The 19,107-nt window shown below is 56.7% G+C and overlaps 2 protein-coding genes across 2 annotated transcripts; both read left to right on the top strand.

The window, feature by feature from the left end:
* The first annotated feature begins 402 nt into the window (after positions 1-402).
* Positions 403-4,511, top strand: PRR14 (proline rich 14). Its single transcript, XM_045462356.1, is given in 13 exon segments — positions 403-533; positions 658-826; positions 1,480-1,507; positions 1,510-1,600; positions 1,671-1,860; positions 2,095-2,138; positions 2,340-2,449; positions 2,751-2,834; positions 2,837-3,338; positions 3,475-3,544; positions 3,625-3,716; positions 3,977-4,048; positions 4,139-4,511. Coding segments are annotated over 13 exon segments (1,755 nt in total). The 5' UTR covers positions 403-510; the 3' UTR covers positions 4,419-4,511.
* A 1,456-nt stretch (positions 4,512-5,967) lies between these two features.
* On the top strand, positions 5,968-18,524 carry FBRS (fibrosin). The gene is made up of 18 exons (XM_045462354.1): positions 5,968-7,527; positions 7,817-7,996; positions 8,735-8,770; positions 8,891-8,920; positions 9,981-10,029; positions 10,121-10,421; positions 11,816-12,117; positions 12,323-12,528; positions 12,641-12,685; positions 12,901-12,996; positions 13,233-13,301; positions 14,104-14,133; positions 14,513-14,584; positions 14,894-15,014; positions 15,120-15,200; positions 16,169-16,252; positions 16,375-16,582; positions 16,704-18,524. The coding sequence occupies exons 1-18, from the start codon at positions 7,072-7,074 to the stop codon at positions 17,284-17,286; spliced, it is 2,949 nt and encodes a 982-aa protein (XP_045318310.1). The 5' UTR covers positions 5,968-7,071; the 3' UTR covers positions 17,287-18,524.
* The last annotated feature ends 583 nt before the right edge of the window (positions 18,525-19,107 follow it).

Raw genomic sequence — 19,107 nt, 5'->3', positions numbered from 1 at the left:
AGGGATCCAGTGTAGGGGATCTGGTGGGGCGGGGGGTGCCGTCGGTGTGTGAGAGTATTGCTTCGGAGTTCTCGGCCACTCGCTGGCAGTGGATGAGGATTGCAGAGGGGTCCGGCAGAAAGTGAGCCTCCCAGGACCGGGATCCCAGCTGATCCCGGGGGATCTCAGGGTGGATTCTTCAGGGACAAAGGCCCCACCAGGAGGCTCGGGCCGTGGGAGAACTGGGGCCGCTGCAAGCCAGGTTCTCCCGGCAAGTGCCAGTCTGGGCGCGGGTGATCCACTGATTTCGGGCGACGGCAGCGGGAAGACACTCGCTCCGGACGGCCAGCCGGGGGCGCCCTTTTACGCCCCAGGGCCCCGGCCTGTGGGCTACCGGGAGCCTTGGGCGGACCATGAAGGGCGGAGCCCCAGGGGAGGGGCTGGCCCTCACTCCCCGCTCCCCCGCTCCCCCCCCATCCCAGGCTGCAGCCTGGGATCCCCCAGGGACTCCCCGGAGCCGCCGCTTCCCCCATGGACTTGCCCGGGGACTCCAGGTGAGAGCGCACCCCGCCCGCCTGTCTTGAGCACGGGAAACGGGGAGCCTGGCGACCGTACCGGGGAAACCACAGAGCTAACGACAGACCCAGGCGACTGTCTTCTGCTTCTCTCATCCTCCAGCCCACCTGGCCGGCCACGTCTGTGCCGCCAGCCCCTGGCTCGAGCATTATGGGGAGCCAGGAGCCCCAAACGGCCGAGGCTGCAGTCTCTGGCAGCCCCTTCGCCCTTGGAAAAGGCCTCTCGGCGGGTCCTGGCTGTAGTGCTGGAAGATGTTATGGCTGCCCGTATGGTGAGCCCCCTGAACTGAAAGGCCCCCTTCTTCCTTAGGTCCTCTCTTCAGTACCAAGGTGAAACTAGATCACTAGTGAGGATAATTGAGGTCCAGATACCTCATTCTCACACCCTGCTCAGGCAGTCTCACTAATACTAGAGTTCTGCTTAGCTCTCAATCCAACCTAGATTTGGGCAGAGTCTCTGGTGCCCATTCCCCACTATCAACCCAGCATTGGTGGTTCAGTGGTAGAATCTCGCCTGCCCCACCATCAACCCTGTTGGGCTGCAACCACATCTCTACACTCTTAAGTATGAGAAACCCTTGCTTTCTTCCCGGGCAAACTTTTAGGCTATCCTTGGGAAGCAGGCTGAGGACTTTGGCTCCATTGCACAGATTAGAAAAACCGAAGCCCCAAATAGGGCAGTGACTCACCCAAGGTTACTCTCTCCCTTTCATTTCGCCAAATAGCCAGGGTGAGATTACTGCAGCTCAGGACACTGTAATATCTGGCCCCTGATTCAGTTCAACTCACTTCATTGGGTTCTTAAGTGAATTCTAGCCACAGTCTCTGTCACTTTGATGGCACAGGGCACTGTTAGGTTCAGGGAGGCCCTGTCCAGTCTGACCTCAGTCCATCACCTTGCTCTTGACACTTTCTCCTCAATTAGGTTCCCCTGGTGCCCCAAGAAGAGACCACCACCCACAACACCGCAGCAACCGCCGAGATCCTGTCCGAAACCAGCCACCTGCCTCGCCATCCCAACAGGCTACGTGGTCCTCGCAGACCAGGTGAGCATGGCAGGATAGAGGGTAAACGGGACACAACTGAACCCCTCTGATATTCCTGTGTCCTCTCTAGGCCTCCCGACCCACTGCACTTATGCCGAGAGCCCTTGAGCCGCACCCACCGGCCCCCTTCTACCCTGAGACGGAGGTCAAGGACAATCCCTGGCCCAGAGGAAGGCCCTTCACAAAAGGTGGACTGGGCCCCCCAGCCTACTCTGGTGGTGATGCTAGAAGACATTGCCAGCTCAAGACCCGCAGCTGAGGTATGAGTATTTTGGGGTAAGGATGTCAGGGCTCGTTCAGCTGGGGTAGCTTTTGCTCTGAGTAAGGAGAATATTATTTTAGATGGAAGACATCGAGGAAAGACCTATATGGAAAAGTCTTTGGTGTGAACCCCGGCAGGCCTTTGGAGACTTGAGAGGGTCGGAATGTGGGTAGCTAAGAAGGCTGAAGGGGGCTTCCTTGCCTCCCCCAAAACATTCTTTGTTTACACCCAGGGCTTTGCTGATGAGACTCCCAACTTCATCATCCCAGCAAGAAGGTGAGAGGGCTGGGGAAGGAATTATCGCAATGTCCAGGCAACACCTGTTACCCAGGCAACTAGAGTTAGGGGCATCAGAATTTACTTGTCCAATCCTTCCTTGTAGCACCTTCAGAAGCCTTAAGGGACAGGGGAGGTGCTGGCTCAGGTGGGATCTGGACCCGGAAGCTCCCTCAGTCTTTACCTTCCCCTTAACCCCAGAGCCAAGCCCATGACCGTGGTTCACCAGCCAATGCCTCCGTCCAGGGACCTGGATCCCCCATTCCAGCCATCTGCCTTGCCTGAAGACCCGCTGGAGAGCCCACCAGGAGGTAAGGACTCAGAGGGATGAGATTTAGGGCTCTGGAAAATCCCAGCTGAGTTTAAAAGTATCAGAGGCAAAGGTGGGGGTGGGGCTTAACTCCTTCCCCTCAGGGAGCTCAGTGTGTGAAGATGGGGTGTAGACTTCAGAGGTCTGAGGTTCAATTCCTCAATTTAGGACTTAGCTTTTTAGGGGTGGGCTTAGACTTCTGTGGGCAAAGTTTAGTGTTTGGGGGAGGAGCTGAGGCTACTGAAGTAGGGCTTAGACACCTGCAGTTGAGGAATGCCCATCTGAGCCTCTCCTTTCCTTAGCCCCGGATCCTGTACTGGAGCCCCCATCGATCCCACCGCCGTCCAGCCTTTTACGCCCCCGCCTCAGTCCCTGGGGCTTGGCTCCCTCTTCCGTTCCGTCCGCTCCAAGCTGGAGAGCTTTGCTGACATCTTCCTCACACCCAACAAAGCCCCACGGCCCCCACCCCCATCACCTCCCATGAAGTTGGAGTTGAAGATTGCCATCTCAGAGGCTGAGCAGTCTGGGGCTACTGAGGACACTGCATCTGTCAGTCCCCGGCCCCCTATCCGCCAGTGGCGGGCCCAAGACCGCAATCCCCCAGCACCTCTTTCTAAGCCCTCTCTGGGCCGAAGCCACTCCTGCCCCGATCTGGGGCCCCCTGGCCCAGATACCTGCAGCTGGCCCCCTGCTCCACACCACCCGAGCCGGTCACGGCTCCGGCGGCACACTGTGGGTGGTGGAGAGATGGCCCGAGCCCCACCACCCCCTCGGCCCTGTCTCCGGAAAGAGGTCTTCCCTCTTGGAGGAGCGGGAGGCTCTCCTCCCCTCATCACATCTTGTTCGTCCACCGCATCTACTTCCTCCTTCTCTGAACCTGCAGAACCCAGGTAGTGCTCTCAATAAACCCTTCTTAAAGCCCTGGCCACAGTCTGGGCCCAGCCTCCTTCCCTACTATCCAGTGGGCAGGAGATGGGGATATTGCTATGAATATTATTTGTCCCTGAGCCTTGACCTTATCTGCAGGTTGGGCTCAACCAAGGGGAAGGAGCCAAGGGCCTCAGAGGACCAGGTGCTTTCAGACCCTGAGACCAAGGTAGGAGTAGAGATGGGGGGAGGAGACAAGTGGGACTCTGAGTCCATGCTGCACGCTTATCCTCTGCCCTGTTTTTGCAGACCATGGGAAAGGTTTCTCGATTCAGAATACGCAGGACACCAGTCCGTCCTCAGCCAAACCTTACACCAATGGGACTGCCTCGACCAATCAGGTGAGTGGCTCATTGTACATGCAGCTGCCTTGGCCAAATAGGTGTAGGCTTGGACCCTCTGAAGTGGGGCTCTGTCTTCTCTCAGGGAGGAGTCAATTTGGTCTGAACATGGTTTGCACTTAGAACTATATGTCTGTCTCAGGCAGCACTCCTGGCCTCAGTGTGTCCCAGAAACTAAAATATAGACCACACCTTGCTTATCCTTTTTTCAGGGCACAATGGCCCTGGGTTTTTCAATGGCCTCTGCTCTTTGCTCCCAGGTTGAACAAGAAGGAGTTCAGCTTAGAAGAAATTTATACCAACAAGAATTATCAGTCACCTACAACCAGGAGGTGAGAAACTCTGAAGGCTTGGGGGTAATAGAGGGAAGGCTGGAACCAGGGGCCATGCTGGTAACCAGCACCCCTCCCTGCCTGGTCCAGGACCTTTGAAACCATCTTTGAGGAGCCCCGGGAGCGCAACGGGACTCTGATTTTCACCAGCTCAAAGAAGCTTCGGCGGGCTGTAGAATTTCGGGACAGCAGCCTTCCTCGATCCCGGCGGCCATCTCGAGGAGTCCGGGCTGCAGCTGGCAGGACCCTTACCTCCAACGTGGCCCCCAGCCCAGATGTGGGACCTCTGCTGCAGCAGCGGCTGGAGGAGCTGGATGCCTCGCTCCTGGAGGAGGAGGAAGTGGATAGGGAGCATCCCCATCGGACCTAGGAGCTCCATCTGTTTGTCCGTCCATCCTGAAGCATCTGAGGCAGTTATATTTTTTTCTTTATATTTCTAGTAAAGTTTTCAATATGTTTCTGATTCTTTTGTATGTCTCTGGCTAAGTTTGAGATTGACTGACAGTACCAGCTGATGTTTTTACTTTGGCTCCCAAAGACTGGGAAATGGGGGAGGTGCCAGGGAAGGCAATGAGGGTTTGATACGGGAAGTGGGGGAATGGTCATCGGACATACTTCCTTGATTTAAGAATTTTCCTGTGTGGAGGGATACTTGAGAATCTGTTCCAGAAGATACTGACTCTGGACCCTGGGCAGGGTTCTCTAAATTCACTTACATCAAGGAGGAGACTGAAGGACCCAGAGTGGACCAAGGCCTTGATCAGTATGGCCCTGAATTCCTCTGAACATGCAGGCCAGGATTTGCTTCTGGATTCAAGAGATAAGAGTAATCCGCTGTAATTGAGCACCTACAACAACCTGTCATATGTACTTGCCCTGCAGATAGCACTATGAGAGGGAATTATACCCATTTTACACACAAGCAAGCTGGGGCACCTGGCTGGCTCAGTTGGTAGAGCACGTGACTCGATCTCGGGGTCGTGAGTTTGAGCCCCACATTGGAGGTACAGATTTTTTTTTTTTTTTTTTAAGTAAAGGAAGGAAGCTGAATGTGTAATGAGATGTCCTTGTTAAAATGGCTAACCCAGGCAAGCAGAGGCCAGAAGTGGCATTCTCCATCTTTGGTAACTTAGGGCCAGAACAGAGCAGTGGCTAAGAGCACAGTTAAGGCTTCTTGAGCCCAAATCCTGTGTAGGAAACTCAATGTGTGTTAATTCCCCTCCCCCTCTGTAAAACGGGGCTAATATCAGTACCTTCCTAAAAGAACTCTTACTGTCAAATGAGTTAATATGTGAGAAAGTGGCCGCGGCCGGCACACAAGTGCAAAGTGTTTCCTATTAGCACGCGGAGACCACTCTCCCACGCAATGAACGGATAATGAGGACGCAGCTTCCTTCTAGCGCGTCTGGTGCTCGCAAGGCATGCCGCGTGCTCGAGCCACCCGGCACCGAGGGGATCCCGCTGAGTTGCCAGCCGCTCAACAGTACTGCCAACGCGCGTGCGCGAGAAAGCCAGGCGGCCTGTGGACTTAAGGCAAGCGGCGGAAAGGGAGAGACGACGTAACTTGCTTTCGAGAGGCACTTTCCGCGGCCGCACGCCGCCCAGCGGCCAACCGCTTCCTAGAACTTGCGCACCACCTCCTGGCTCCTAGTCTCGACGCTGTCTGAAGACGGGCCAATGAACAGAGAGCAGGAAGAGGCGGGGTCACCTGAGGGACCGCCCCAAGCGCTTACTTCTAACCAGTCTAGTCACAAGACCTGATGAAGGGCGGGGCTAATCTGACGTATACCCAATCCAAGATTTGAGGGCGGTTACATATTACCGATTCCCCGGAGCTTGACTCCGCCCTTCGCCTTGACGTACACTTCTCAACCTATCAACGACTAAGCTTGTGGAGGGGTGAGGGGAAAGGGGCGGAGTGTGGGAGGAGGCCGAGAGAGGAAGGAGGCGTAGGCTGAGGAGGAAGAGGGAGGAGGGGCAGGGAAGTCCTGACGAAGAAGAGGCCCAGGACTGCAAAGGAGACAACAGGAGGGTGCGCTGGAGCTACCCCGCTGCCCAACGGCTGTTCCGGATCCCCTACGGCGCAAGTCAGGCAGAGACGGAGGAAAGGAGGAAGAGACTTTTATGTCGGCAGACAGAGAAGCTCTACCCGTCACCGTTGCCTCACATCCGGGGCTTTGGAGGGCTGGACCCGCGGCCCCGCCCCCCCCCCTCGCCTTTCATGGCGACCGGAGGCGGAGGCTGGAAGAGCTGGGCCTGGAGGAGGCCCCTTTAAATCTCCTTAAAGGGGCGGCCACTGAACTCGGCAGACTACATCGGCAGCCTTAAAGGGGAAGCCATCGAACAGAAGCTTGACAAATTGAGAACTGTGCTGTTGGGAGAGCTGGAACGAGTGGGGATTCTCACCGCTGTTTCTCTCTCACGCAAGAAGTCCTTTAAAATCAGCTTAAAGGGGAAGTGGCCGCTTGTGGAGGACCAGAAACTTAACTCCCGGGCCCTTAAAGGGGCGGCCTGCTGTTTGGAGGACCCTGGACTCCTTAAAGGGGTGGCCTCTTTTAGCCGGAGGACTTGAGACACTCTTAAAGGGGAGGTCTACGTTTCGGGGCGAGCTTTCGGTCCCTTTTAAAGGGGTGGCCCTTCCTCTTCCTCGGGGAGACTTGTCTCGACCCCTGGCAGGGGGCGGCCACTGCACTAGGCCGGCCGGACACCATCGGGTCGTCTTAAAGGGGTCAGGGGCTGGACAACTTGAGGCCTCGCCTTAAAGGGACGGCCGCCCCGTTTTCGGCGTCTCGGCCCCGCCGGCCCCACAGGGGGGGCCCTCGGGCTTGTCGCCCCGGGGGCGGCGCCGGCTCCCCGGGCCTTGGCCTTGGGGCAAGCTCGGGGCCAGTAGATCCTGCTTTAAAGGGGAAGCCGTGGCCTTTTCGTCCCTGTGCAGCCGCCAGCGCCGCGCCTGCGACCCCGGGCCTGCGGACAGGTCGCTTCGGGCCCCGCCGCCTCCGGATGCGGCGCTGAGGGCGGTCGCCATGGAGACGGCAGCGGCCGCGGCTCCGGGCCCGGGCTGGGCCGCTGAGGGGGAGCGGCGGCGGCGGCGCTGCTCGCGCCGAGACCGAGACCGGGAGCAGCGGCGCCGCCGAGGTCCCGGCGGCGACGCGCCCCGGGCCCTGTTGGCCGCCCCGCGCGGCTCCTCGTCGTCCTCGTCGCCGCCACCGCCGGCCAGGCCTTGGTCGTCAGCTTCGTCTGGAGAGCGGCCCGGAGGCCCGAGACGACGGCGGCCCCGTCCCAGGCCTCGGCCCCCGCGACCCCGAGCTCGGAAGCGACCTGCCGGCTCGGGCAGCCGCGGGGAGGAAGAGGAGGAGGAGGAGGAGGGGGGCGCAGACGACGGGGAGGCCGAGGAGGAGCCTGAGGAGGAGGAAGAAGAAGAGGAGGACTTGATCGATGGCTTCGCCATCGCCAGCTTCGCCAGCCTTGAGGCCTTGCAGGTGGGGCCTGGTGGGGCTGGGGACCTTTGGGGGCTTCAGAGGGGCAGAGAGAAGGGTATCGTGCCTGGAGTGGGTGGAGTTGAGGGGGGAATGCTGGCACCCCAAACCAGAGCAACCGGCTCCTCTGGCCAGGCCTCTGCCCCACCCTGGGGTGGGAGGAGGTAGAGTTAGTCTCCAGGGACCAACCAGGTTATCTGGTCTGAGAGCCACTTTGGTAGCCTGGTCACCCCCAGAGAGGTCGGGAGCTTTCCTTTCTCCATCTACTTTAGTCCCACCTCCTCCTCCACAGAAGGATGCATCTCTTCAGCCCCCAGAGCGACTGGAACATCGGCTGAAGCATTCTGGGAAGCGGAAGAGGGGGGGCTCCAGTGGGGCCACTGGGGAGCCAGGGGACAGCTCTGATCGGGAGCCTGGCCGGCCCTCTGGGGATCGGGCCCGAAAATGGCCCAATAAACGGAGAAGGAAAGAGGTGAGCTTGTCATAGATCCTTGTCCTTTAAAACTCTGGGCAGAACGTCCTTCACATAGACCTGTTTTTCATCAGTAATGCCACTGCCCATCGTAAACAGTGATTTTATTTTCTAAGGGCAAAGAAGGCAGAGCAAATTTGAGCCCTCTACTCCTCAGTCCGGGTCTGACAGAGACATTCCTACAGTCAGACTTTTCTGCTTTTGGCTGGCTCTGTTTCAGACACGTTGATAATTCAGAGCTGTATCAAAGAGATTTCACTGAATCGTAAATGAATTAGATAGGGTCTCAGCCCTCTCTCTTGAGGCAGTAGTAATATCCCAAGAAAAAAACAATCTGTGAACAAATACCTAGACCAAAATCTGAGAAGCTATAGAAGGCAGAGGTCTGGGAGAGATGCTGTAGAAACCCACATGAGGAAGCCACTCATTCTGCCTGGGGGATGGGAGGAGGGTTGTGGTTAGGGAAAGCCCCCTAGGATGTCTTAGTCAGGCCTTGAAGGATAGTCATAATTGTGCTAACAGAAGAAACGAGCCAAGTTGTTTGGAGCAAAAACACAGAGATGTGAGAATGTATTTGGAAGATAGAACATTGGGAACGGTGGGCACTAGCAGGAGAAGTAGCTGGAAAAGGATTGAGCGTGTCATGAAAGACCTTGAGTTCTTTGCTGGGGAGTTTAGACTTTATCCAAAGGCCTTGCCAGTCAGCCTCCCTTACCTCTGGACTCTGGTCTTTCTCAGGCCTCCTCCCGTCATTCTCTGGAAGCTGGATACATAGTAAGTGCTCTCCACCTGTACTGGTCCCTCCCTTCTCAATTCCTCTTTGGAAGTCCCCTCTCTACCTTGGGCCCCACTCTTCTTCCCTCTTGTGACATCTCTGTCTTTCCTTCTCCCCAGTGCGATGCAGAAAGCGATCTGGACGAGAGGGTGAGTGGGGGTAGAACTTGTGGGGTGGGCAGTGTTACAACTTGTAAAATGTACTGCAGCTTAAAGGTCTCCAATGTGCAGCAGACAGAGCCTCCCCTTGAGTGGGGAACATAGGTTAGGGTGGGCCAGGATTGAACGCGGGGAGGGGAAGGGAGATTGAGAGGGTAAATGACTTCTTTTCTTTAGTAACTAGCGCCAGTTGACCAAAGAATAGAAAGCCCATGTTTTGGTATCCTACATTTTTCAAAGCCCTTGGAGATACCAGTGGTTCTCCACAGAAATCCTAGGTGACTGTGAAACTAAGCTGGTCCTTCCTGCTAGCAGTTAGTCTGCTCTCACAGATTAGAGTCCCAAGCAGAGATTATGGCAGCGAAGATTCTAAACTGTTGTGGTCAGTGTCGGAACAAGTCTTATAAGTTAGATTTCAGTTTTTTCATCAGGCTTGATGTGCTTGTTTTGAAATAACGTGTTGTAGCAGTTGATGCTCTACTCCTATAACTAACTGAGTTTGTATTCCCTGATGTGTGTCTTGTTTTAGTTTAAAAAGTTGGCTGGACAGGGGCTGTGGTGAACCAGAGAGTTCTTGTCTGTCTAAAGGAGGTGACCACTGTCTAGTTCTAGCTAATTATCATGCAAGAATAGGAGCCAGTTTTTAAGAGAACCTGCAAGTCTGAGTTTTTATGAGGACGTTTTGCATTTATCAGCAATTAATTTTCAAAGATTTTGCTAACACTTGTGGACCAAACTGATCTGTAAGTCAGGTAGACATGTGGGCCAGCAGTTAGTGATCTCTAACATTTTTGCTTTGATGTGTCTACTTCTTTGCTATGTAAGTTCTACCTTGAGTCAGTCCTCCTGGCCTAATTTCAGGCTCAGCTATCCTACCTTTTTCCCAAGGATAGGCCCTCTGGAGCCCATAGTCTTTGCTGGATTTTAGCTAACCTGGTGAAATAGACTTATTACCATCACTTATTCCTAGCAGGCTCTAGAGGCTGTTAGCCTTCCTGGGTTAGAGCCTTCCTGAGCAGAACCTGACCCTGTCCCTCCCCTTCTTCCCCAGGTCTCCGATGATGACCTCGATCCATCCTTTACTGTCTCAACCAGCAAAGGTTGGTCTCAAGGGCTGGGGCTGGAGACAAGGGAGGGAAGTTGGGTGAGCATGGGCCTCAACTGAATATGTCTGCTGTCCTGTCCTCACAGCCTCGGGCCCCCACGGCGCCTTCAACGGGAACTGTGAAGCAAAACTCTCCGTAGTCCCTAAAGTGTCGGGCCTGGAGCGGAGCCAGGAACAGCCCCCAGGGCCCGACCCGCTGCTAGTGCCTTTCCCCCCGAAGGAACCACCGCCTGCACCGGCCCCTCGGCCTCCTGTCTCACCCCCTGCACCCCTGCCGGCCGCCCCCAGTCTGCCACCCCCACCCCAGCCCCAGCTGCAGCTTCGGGTCTCGCCCTTCGGCCTCCGCACTTCTCCCTATGGCAGCAGCCTGGACCTCAGCACTGGCAGGTGAGTGGTCCAGGGGTTTGGTCTGATCTGGAAGGACCTGGTCATTTTGGCGCCAACCCCTGCATTCTGTGGCTGGGACACGGGATGGTACCTGTGGGATGTGACTTGAAGAAAGGATTCCGAGGCTGAAAAGTTTTAGAGACACTGGGTGAAACAGATTTAAAGAAATTACTTGCTTGCAGGACTTACCAGAACCTTTCCACCCTACATTCACATGCAGGGAAATCCGCTTTGTGCCGTTTCTCAATTTTATTTGCTGGTGAGACCTTCTTGCAGGGCACATCTGCTAGGAATACTGTTCTTCAGAACATACTTTGGGAAATGCTGACATGATGATTAAGGGTGCTGGCTTTGGTGTCAGTCAGACCTGGACTCAAAATCTTGCTCTGCCACATAGTGACTGTGTGATTTTTGACAAGTCACTTAATCTCTCTGAGCCTCCATTTCCTCCTCCTGTAAAAAGAAATAGCAAGAGTACCTTCATCCTAACAAAGCTATTGTGAGGATTCATTATGAGTTAATGCAGTGTTTCCCAAAGTGTGTACGTGCATCGTCAGTGGTGCGTGAGATAATTTGAGCTGTTACGTGAGTAAATTTTTTTCAGTTGTTACTTGCTTTAGAAAAACATGACTAGTATCTCAAACCCTTGATTTCACATGTGTGGCTTGGGCGAGGCTAAGTGAAAAGTCAAGAAAGAGTTAAATTAAAGAAAGAAGTAAATGGTACAGGTGGTTGCACGGACGCAGCAGCAGTTGGGAAGGTGGTGTGACATGTTGGAGATTTGGATTAGCATGTAAAGCAGGTGCCAGCACTTGACCTACAGTAAGTGCTTGTTAAAGGGTAAGAATCACTGACACTATTACTGTCATTATCGATGCTGTTCTATTGTTGTCATTCTCATTATTGTTCTTTTTCTTATTCTTGAGAAAACTAAGGCTCAGAGAGGGGCAGTGACTTGCTCAAGGTCACCCAGGGTGTCAATGGCAAGATGGGCCTAGAATTCAGGTCACCTGACTCCTAGGCCAGGCCAGGGAGGTGCTGCTTCCACTGTCTTAGGGTGGGAACCCAGGTGGCTTAGGTTGTAACTAAGCGGCAAAGTGAACGACATGTTTCGTGCTGCAGTTGAGTCAGAAAAGGGCAAGTCATGTGGCCAGAGACGTCCGGGCAGCTGTGTGGAAGAGATCTGGAGAGGGAGAGCGTGGGGGTCGCTGGGTGTGGGAGGTACCTCAGTCTGAGGATGGGCTCCCTGGGCGGGGGTGGGGGTCCTGGGGGCCGGGTTCTACCACCTTCCATGTTGGAGAACCAGGGTCAAGGTATCGCCCAGGCTTCTGACCCCCTCCCGTCAGAGCTGGCACCTCCCAACCCCTCACTCATCTCCCCACTTCTCTCCCCAGCTCTTCACGGCCGCCCCCCAAGGCCCCGGCCCCTCCCGTGGCTCAGCCTCCCCCCTCATCATCCTCTTCGTCCTCTTCCTCCTCATCTGCCTCCTCCTCGTCCGCGCAGCTCACCCACCGGCCCCCGACGCCCTCACTGCCCCTGCCTTTGTCCACCCACAGCTTTCCCCCCCCTGGGCTGCGGCCCCCCCCACCGCCCCCCCACCCCTCCTTGTTCTCCCCTGGCCCCACCCTGCCCCCACCCCCACCCCTGCTGCAGGTGCCAGGGCACCCTGGGGCCTCAGCCGCTAACGCCCTTTCTGGTGAGTTTGGGGTCCTGGCCGGGGGGTGGGGGGCCATGGCCCCGGGCTTGGGCCCAGTCGGCTTTGGGGCAGCTGGACCTCAGCAGACATCAGGGCTTGAGGAGGGAGTGGCTAAAGGCCAGAAGGGAAGGCCAGTCACCTGGGCCCAAGGAGGCTGACCTGGTGGCGACAGATATTAAAGCCTTCTCCCCCTCCCCTCCCACAGAGCAGGACCTGATCGGCCAGGACCTGAACTCTCGCTACCTGAATGCCCAGGGTGGCCCCGAGGTGGTGGGGGCAGGGGGCTCCGCCCGGCCCCTGGCCTTCCAGTTCCACCAGCACAACCACCAGCACCAGCACACCCACCAGCACACCCACCAGCACTTCACCCCTTATCCCCCGGGCCTGCTGCCACCCCATGGCCCCCACATGGTGAGCTCATTGGGCTGGTGATGAGGCTCAGAGACTTGGGGGGAGGGTGTGGCTTCCAGGGGAAGATCATGGGTCCCTGGCTGGCAGCTTACTCTTCCCTTCTCTTCCCTAGTTTGAGAAATATCCAGGAAAGATGGAAGGCCTTTTCCGGCATAATGTGAGTGTGTGTGTGTGTGGTGTGTTATGTGATGGATGCATCAATGCGTGTGGCCCTGACTGTTGGGGATCCAGTCTTCAGCTTCAAAAGCAAGAGCCTTGAGCCTGGGAGAGCTCCCTGGGGGACTTTAGGGTGGAGGCCAGAGGATTGATGGGCAGACGAGACGTGGGCTGCCCCTCCACCCCCAGCTTGGACTAGTCCCCTTCTCTCCACAGCCGTACACGGCCTTCCCTCCCGCAGTGCCCGGCCTCCCTCCGGGCCTCCCGCCGGCTGTCTCCTTTGGCTCCCTGCAGGGGGCCTTCCAGCCCAAGGTGAGCTCCCAATCCAAATACCAGCACCTCCCACCCTGTACAAACCCAGACGCCCCGGATCCACATACCTTCTTCCGTTCCCCAAAACCACGCCCATTCTCCTGTCCTCCCCTTGTGGACCTAGATTTCTTCAGAGCCAATGCACCCTCCCTGTCCCAGCCCCCAGCTTGGTTCCAGACCCCTTTTTATGCCTGGCGCCAGCTCTCCTGACTGATCCCTCCACTCCCCTTTCCCAGAGCACGAACCCCGAGCTGCCACCACGACTGGGGCCAGTGCCGAGCGGGCTTCCCCAAAAGGGGACACAGGTGAGGGGGGCCAAGGCAGGTCCTGGGGGAACTAGAATATCTGTTGAGGGAGAGCAGGGTTGATTGAAAGTGAACGACTGATCCCTGCCTTTAATACACGATCAGGGGCATCCCTGAGAATCTGACGAGAGGGAATTTCTGTAAAGGACAAGGTTTACCATGCATGAGGAATAGGAGATTTCATGAAGTTGTCCCAGAAGTGAGCTTACTAGGAGAGTAGTTTTTGTAGGAGTTTTCTAATTTTTCAAGTTACAAAATCCTTTTTTTTTTTTTTTTCAAGTGACATCACACCAGGAAGTCCTGTCCATAAAACAATGAATGAAAAGATAAGCTGCTCCTTTGTGAAGTGGCACAGGGAGCAGCCTTAGAGCCCACGGCTCTGGGAATATCATGAAAAGCACAGGATGTGTTTCCTAAAGGGTAGACTAGACCAGAGATTTTGCAACCTCTTTTAGCAGCAGTAAAGGTTTTTTTTACTAGAGGAATCTTCAGCAGAGTCTCACTATGTAAAGCTGTTAGTAGGATAGGTTCTGAGATTGAGAAAGCTGCCTGTCTGCCTCCTCACTCCCCAGTCTTCCAAGCAGGGGCACGTCCTTGGGGCCTGGTTCAAGACCTTAGTGCTGGAGGGGAGATACCCAGAGTGGGAGAGATGGGGAAATCAGTCTTGACAGAGGCAGGCAAGGCCCGAGGGAGCCACACAAGGGCTCTGGTGTTTGGGTGGGGATTGGGGACTGTGGAGACGAGGTGCCCAAGACAGTAAACAGGTCTGAATCGCCGCCAATCTCTGCTTTGCCATCCCCAGATCCCCGACCATTTCCGGCCACCTTTGAGGGTGAGTTTGGTGAGGACCTCAGGCTGCATGAGGCTGCGGGCTGGTGTCAGGGTGTTTGGCTAAGGGCGGGTCTTGCTTGGGAATGAGCGAGAAGCCCAAGACGTGGAGGCAGCCAGATGTGGAACAACAGAAAGGGAAAGGCTTACAAGCTACAGACCTGGGTTCTGATGTAACTGGCCGTGGGACCTTGGGCAAGACAGTTTATCTCTCTGAGCCTCAGTTTCCTAGGCTGTGAAATGAACCTAGTCATCCCTCAGTTGTAGGGATGATGAGTGGGGATGTTGTGTGGCAAGGCTGGGCCTAGGACCAGGCCTGGAGTGGGTGACGAGTGAACGTTCTTTCCTTCCCTTTCCCTTTGGTTATCCTTCTGGGGCGGCAGAAACCAGGGAAGTGGTGTGCCATGCACGTGCGCGTGGCTTACATGATCCTGAGACACCAGGAAAAGATGAAGGTACTGGGGCCGGAGGGCTGGGGAGAGCGAGAGTGGGCCAGCCTGAGCCCTGGGCATCTGCCTTTGGCAGAGCTTGGCCGAATTGCTTGGCTCTGTCCCGGTCACTGCCTGAGCATTTTCACAGTTAGTACTAGGTTGTCTGGCTAACTAGGGGGAGGTGGTCTGAGAAGGCTCTGAGAGAGGCAGAGGCTAGGCACCCAAGCCCCTTCTTGGCACCCGCCAGCCCTTGGAGGGGACCTAGGGGTGGAAGAGCAAGAGCGGGACTTCACCTGGCTCCTCACTCACCACCCCTCTCCCTGTCCCACGCAGGGCGACTCCCACAAGCTTGACTTTCGGAACGACCTCCTGCCCTGCCTTCCGGGGCCCTATGGGGCCCTGCCCCCTGGGCAGGAGCTCTCCCACCCGGCCGCCTCCCTCTTCACTGCGACTGGTGAGTCTGGCCAGCCCTCTCAGGGCCTGAGGTTCCCTGTCTATAGCCCAAGGCCCACCTTGCGCCCACTCAGCCTCACCAGAATCTCCCACCTCTCTGCCCCAGGTGCCGTCCACGCTGCAGCCAACCCTTTCACCGCAGCTCCCGGGGCCCACGGAACCTTTCTGAGCCCCAGCACCCACATTGGTAAGAGCCAAGGGCATGTTGGGCAACCCAGGCCTTGTCCCTGACTTCAGGAGTTCTCAAGCTGGGGATGGAAATTAGACTTGAGAGGCGGCTGGAATGGGGGTAGGCCTGGCTCCACTTGATTCGTGACCTTGGGCGAGTTACTCTAACCCCTCTGAGCCTTGATCTTGTCACCTGTGAAGTGGGATAGGGAAGGGAGAAGCGATTGCCAATCTCTGCCACCTCAGACACTGTCTCTGAAATAGCCAGTGGTAGGGGGTATAGTGTGCCACCTGGGAGAGGAGGGTGGAGGAAGGCTGTGCACGCCCAGGTGAGAACATGGCCGCTGGCTCCTAGCAGTCTTGTCAGGCTTCGTGGGGAGATTTAACTCGGGTCTGGGTAGACACAAGGGAATTGAGCCTGATAGCATAGGATTAGGTGTTCCTGGAAGAGGAAGTTGCGAGATGTTCCCCTAGTGGGGTAGGTTAGTTGTTCTGACTGGCTATGTGCATGAAGTTAGGGTCAGGTTGGGAAAGGCCCTGCATGTCAGGTGGGAGGAAGCCAGCAGAGATCTTCGGGTGAATGGTTTGCTCTAGAGCCGGTCTGGGTGGCCGGTGTCGGGGGATTGTGGGGTAAGACCTTGACCTCTGGAGTCAGAGAGGCCTTGGCCTGGGGGTACCATTTACTGGCTAGATGACCATTGGCAAGTCACTTCACTTCTCTGAGCCTGTTTCATCATCTTTAAGTGGGAGTGATCCTGTCTGCCTAGTGGGGCTTGTTGTTTGTGAGGTTAAACAACACGATGCATGTCAAAGCCTAGTGCCTTGCCAGGCCTAAGGAGGTGTTCAGCGCCTGGTGGTTAAAACCAAGACCCAAGCGGCCGAGAGCTCTGGGGCCTGCTTGCTAATAAGCTGCCTCTTCCCTGCCAGTCTTGGTGCCTGATGAGAGCCGGCTGCCGACGCTCTGACCATTCCCCTTTTCTCCCACAGATCCCTTTGGGCGTCCCACAAGCTTCGCCTCTTTGGCTGCCCTCTCCAACGGGGCCTTTGGAGGCCTGGGCAGCCCCACATTCAGTGAGTGCGGGTGGGGTGGGGCGGGTGGGTGGCTGTGGCAGTGGGCTGGGGAGGGGGGGTTGTCCCCGAGTGGGGCCTCCTCCTCGTGGCTCCTGTCACTCCCTGCTTCGCCCTCTGTCTAGACTCCGGCGCCGTCTTTGCCCAGAAAGAAAGCCCAGGGGCTCCACCAGCCTTCGCCTCCCCGCCAGACCCATGGGGCCGCCTGCACCGCAGTCCTCTGGCCTTTCCTGCCTGGGTCCGGCCCCCTGAGGCCGCCCGGACTCCAGGCTCAGACAAGGAGCGGCCTGTGGAGCGGAGAGAGCCCTCTATCACCAAGGAGGAGAAAGACAGGTGTGCTTCCCCGTCCCCCCCCCCCCCCCACCACTGCCCACACCGCTGGCCCTCCCTCCCCGAAGCCTGGTCTGGTCACAGCCTGGTCAGACCACTGGAGTACCTCCATTCTTTCCCACAGGGACCTCCCCTTCTCACGGCCCCAGCTCCGAGTTTCTCCTGCTACTCCCAAGGCCAGGGCTGGCGAGGAAGGGGCCAGACCGGCCAAGGAATCAGTGCGGGTAAAGGAAGAACGGAAGGAGGAGGCCGCCGCCGCCGCTGCTGCCGCCGCCGCTGCCGCCGCCGCCGCTGCCGCCGCCGCCGCCACCACTGGGCCTCAGGGCCTTCACCTACTGTTTGAGAGGCCCCGGCCACCCCCTTTTCTGGGCCCTAGTCCCCCAGAGCGCTGCGCTGGCTTTCTGGAGCCAACCTGGTTGGCAGGGCCCCCTCGCCTTGCTAGGCCACCCCGCTTCTATGAGGCTGGCGAGGAGCTGACTGGACCAGGGGCTGTGGCTGCCGCCCGCCTCTACGGTCTGGAGCCTGCCCACCCCCTGCTATACAGCCGCTTGGCCCCGCCACCGCCACCTGCTGCGGCCCCGGGAACCCCTCACCTTCTCAGCAAGACCCCCCCAGGAGCCCTTTTGGGGGCACCACCTCCACTTGTGCCCGCCCCCCGGCCTAGTTCCCCACCTAGGGCCCCTGGCCCAGCCCGGGCTGACAGGTGAGGGAAGGGGAGGGGCGGGGGCCAAGCTCCATCCCCCTTTCCTTTTGACAAGGTCCTAGAGCTGAGGTTTCAAGCCAGGGCTAGAGGGCAGAGGTCATGACCTCACCAGCCATCTCTGAGGTCATGGAACCTGGGAGCAGAAGCCCCAACCCCCACAAGATCAAGCATCAGATGGACCTTGGGGTCACTGGGAGGGCAGAGGTCACAATCCTCTAGAGAGAGGGGTGTGTGTGTGAGTGTGTGTGTGCGCGCGTGTGTGTGTACATGTGAGAGATGAGAGTGGGGGTCATTTCAGAGGTCATAGCTCATGATCTCCTGAGGTACACCATCGCCCCCTCTGAGGGCCCCTAGGCCCTTGGCCTGCCTCCCCAAGGGCTCACTAAGCCAGAGGCCAAAGTGCCCCCCCTCCCCTTCACCTACCACCCAAGTCCTCATGCCCTCTCAGGGCTGGGGGAGGAGGGGCTAACGGAAGGGGGGTTCCATGTACATATTTATCTCCCCTTCCACATAGCCCCCCAGACCTTTTGTACATTTTTACAGGGGTGCCCCTCCCAATAACCCCCCTTCCTGGTTAATTAAATCCTCAGACTGGTGCTGTGTTCCTAGCCTCTGGCCTCTCTGTGGGGGGAGGGGGGATTGTAGAGGGAAGAGCTGGGAGGGGACAGGCAGGAACCCAGGGCTTATCCCTGGAAATACGGAGTCAGCAGGAGACAGAGCAACAGGGGAAGGGACCTGGGTACCTAGGCTGGAAAGAAGGGCAAACGCTTCCTGCTTGGCTAACAGCCCAGGTCCCCCCCCCCCCCCACTTGTTTCTGTTACCTCTGTGTGCCACCATTCCCAAAAGGCTCAAATCTCTAAGCTTCAGACTCCACCTCTTTAGTGGCTCAGTCCCCCTACTCCATTTCCAAGTGCCCCCAGGACTCCTGGGCCCTGCTCCCCAGAACCCTGTTCCCCAGAACCCTGCCCTAGGCTGGGGGGGTGGGGGGCAGAGAAGGTCACCATGTACCACACACCAAAGAAGGGGGTCGGCCCGGGGGTGGGCCACACAGGCAGCTTCTTCAGCAGCCTCTCGGCAGCAGTCCCAGCCTTCCCAAAGCAGCAGGCGCCCCCAGGCTGGGGCCCAACCTAGAAGGCAGGGGTCAATTTAACAAAAACATAACGTTGACTTTTTTTCCCCGGTGGGGCTTATTCTGTAACATGACTTGCGGATATTTATATAAAAATGAGTGTTACAATGAGGCCCCTTGGCTGCTCTTTCAGTGTGGGGGGGGGGGTCATCCGGCGGCGGGCAAGGGGCATTGGGTCAGGGAGGGATGAGGGAGGACAATACTGAAGACAGGACATGTCCTGGAAGGTTCCCCTTCTCACCTGGGAGAGTAGTTCTTTTACGTGTAGATGGATGAATTGGGTTGTTGGGCATTGACGTTTTTCACACATTTTTATATAACCCAGGGGTACATACTATACGGGTTCAAACCAGACAGAAGGATGGCAAAACTAAATTTCCCGTTCACCTGCCAACCCACGCAAGCCCCATGCCTTTTCTGAGGTAACCACGCTCGATCATTTGATCTACGTTCTTCAGGCCCATTTCCGTGTGTTTACGTACGCGTACGTGTACTTGCGTAGTTGTGTTAGAAAAAGATCTGCAGTTTTTTTAAACACTAATTTTTATGTGTGGCCACTATAAAACAAATGCAAATACACACTACAGAGGGAAAGTGCCTCATAATATCACCCCTCAGAGATGACCGCTGCTAATTGTCAGGAGTATATTCCCCCGGTTATTTTTCTAGCTAGAAGCTTAAAATACCGTGAAAAA

This window comes from Leopardus geoffroyi, chromosome E3 (genome assembly GCF_018350155.1).
Source record: "Leopardus geoffroyi isolate Oge1 chromosome E3, O.geoffroyi_Oge1_pat1.0, whole genome shotgun sequence".
Classification (NCBI taxonomy): domain Eukaryota; kingdom Metazoa; phylum Chordata; class Mammalia; order Carnivora; family Felidae; genus Leopardus; species Leopardus geoffroyi.
Note: the sequence above shows the minus strand (reverse complement) of the source record. Positions and strands in the feature narration are given on the sequence as shown.

Excerpts from the sequence above, each read along its gene's own strand:
- FBRS (XM_045462354.1), top strand. The coding sequence starts at position 7,072 with ATGGAGACGGCAGCGGCCGCGGCTCCGGGCCCGGGCTGGGCCGCTGAG. Across the intron at positions 8,921-9,980 it reads AAAGCGATCTGGACGAGAGG|GTCTCCGATGATGACCTCGA; the intron begins GTGAGTGGGGGT and ends CTTCTTCCCCAG. Across the intron at positions 12,997-13,232 it reads AGGGGGCCTTCCAGCCCAAG|AGCACGAACCCCGAGCTGCC; the intron begins GTGAGCTCCCAA and ends CCCCTTTCCCAG.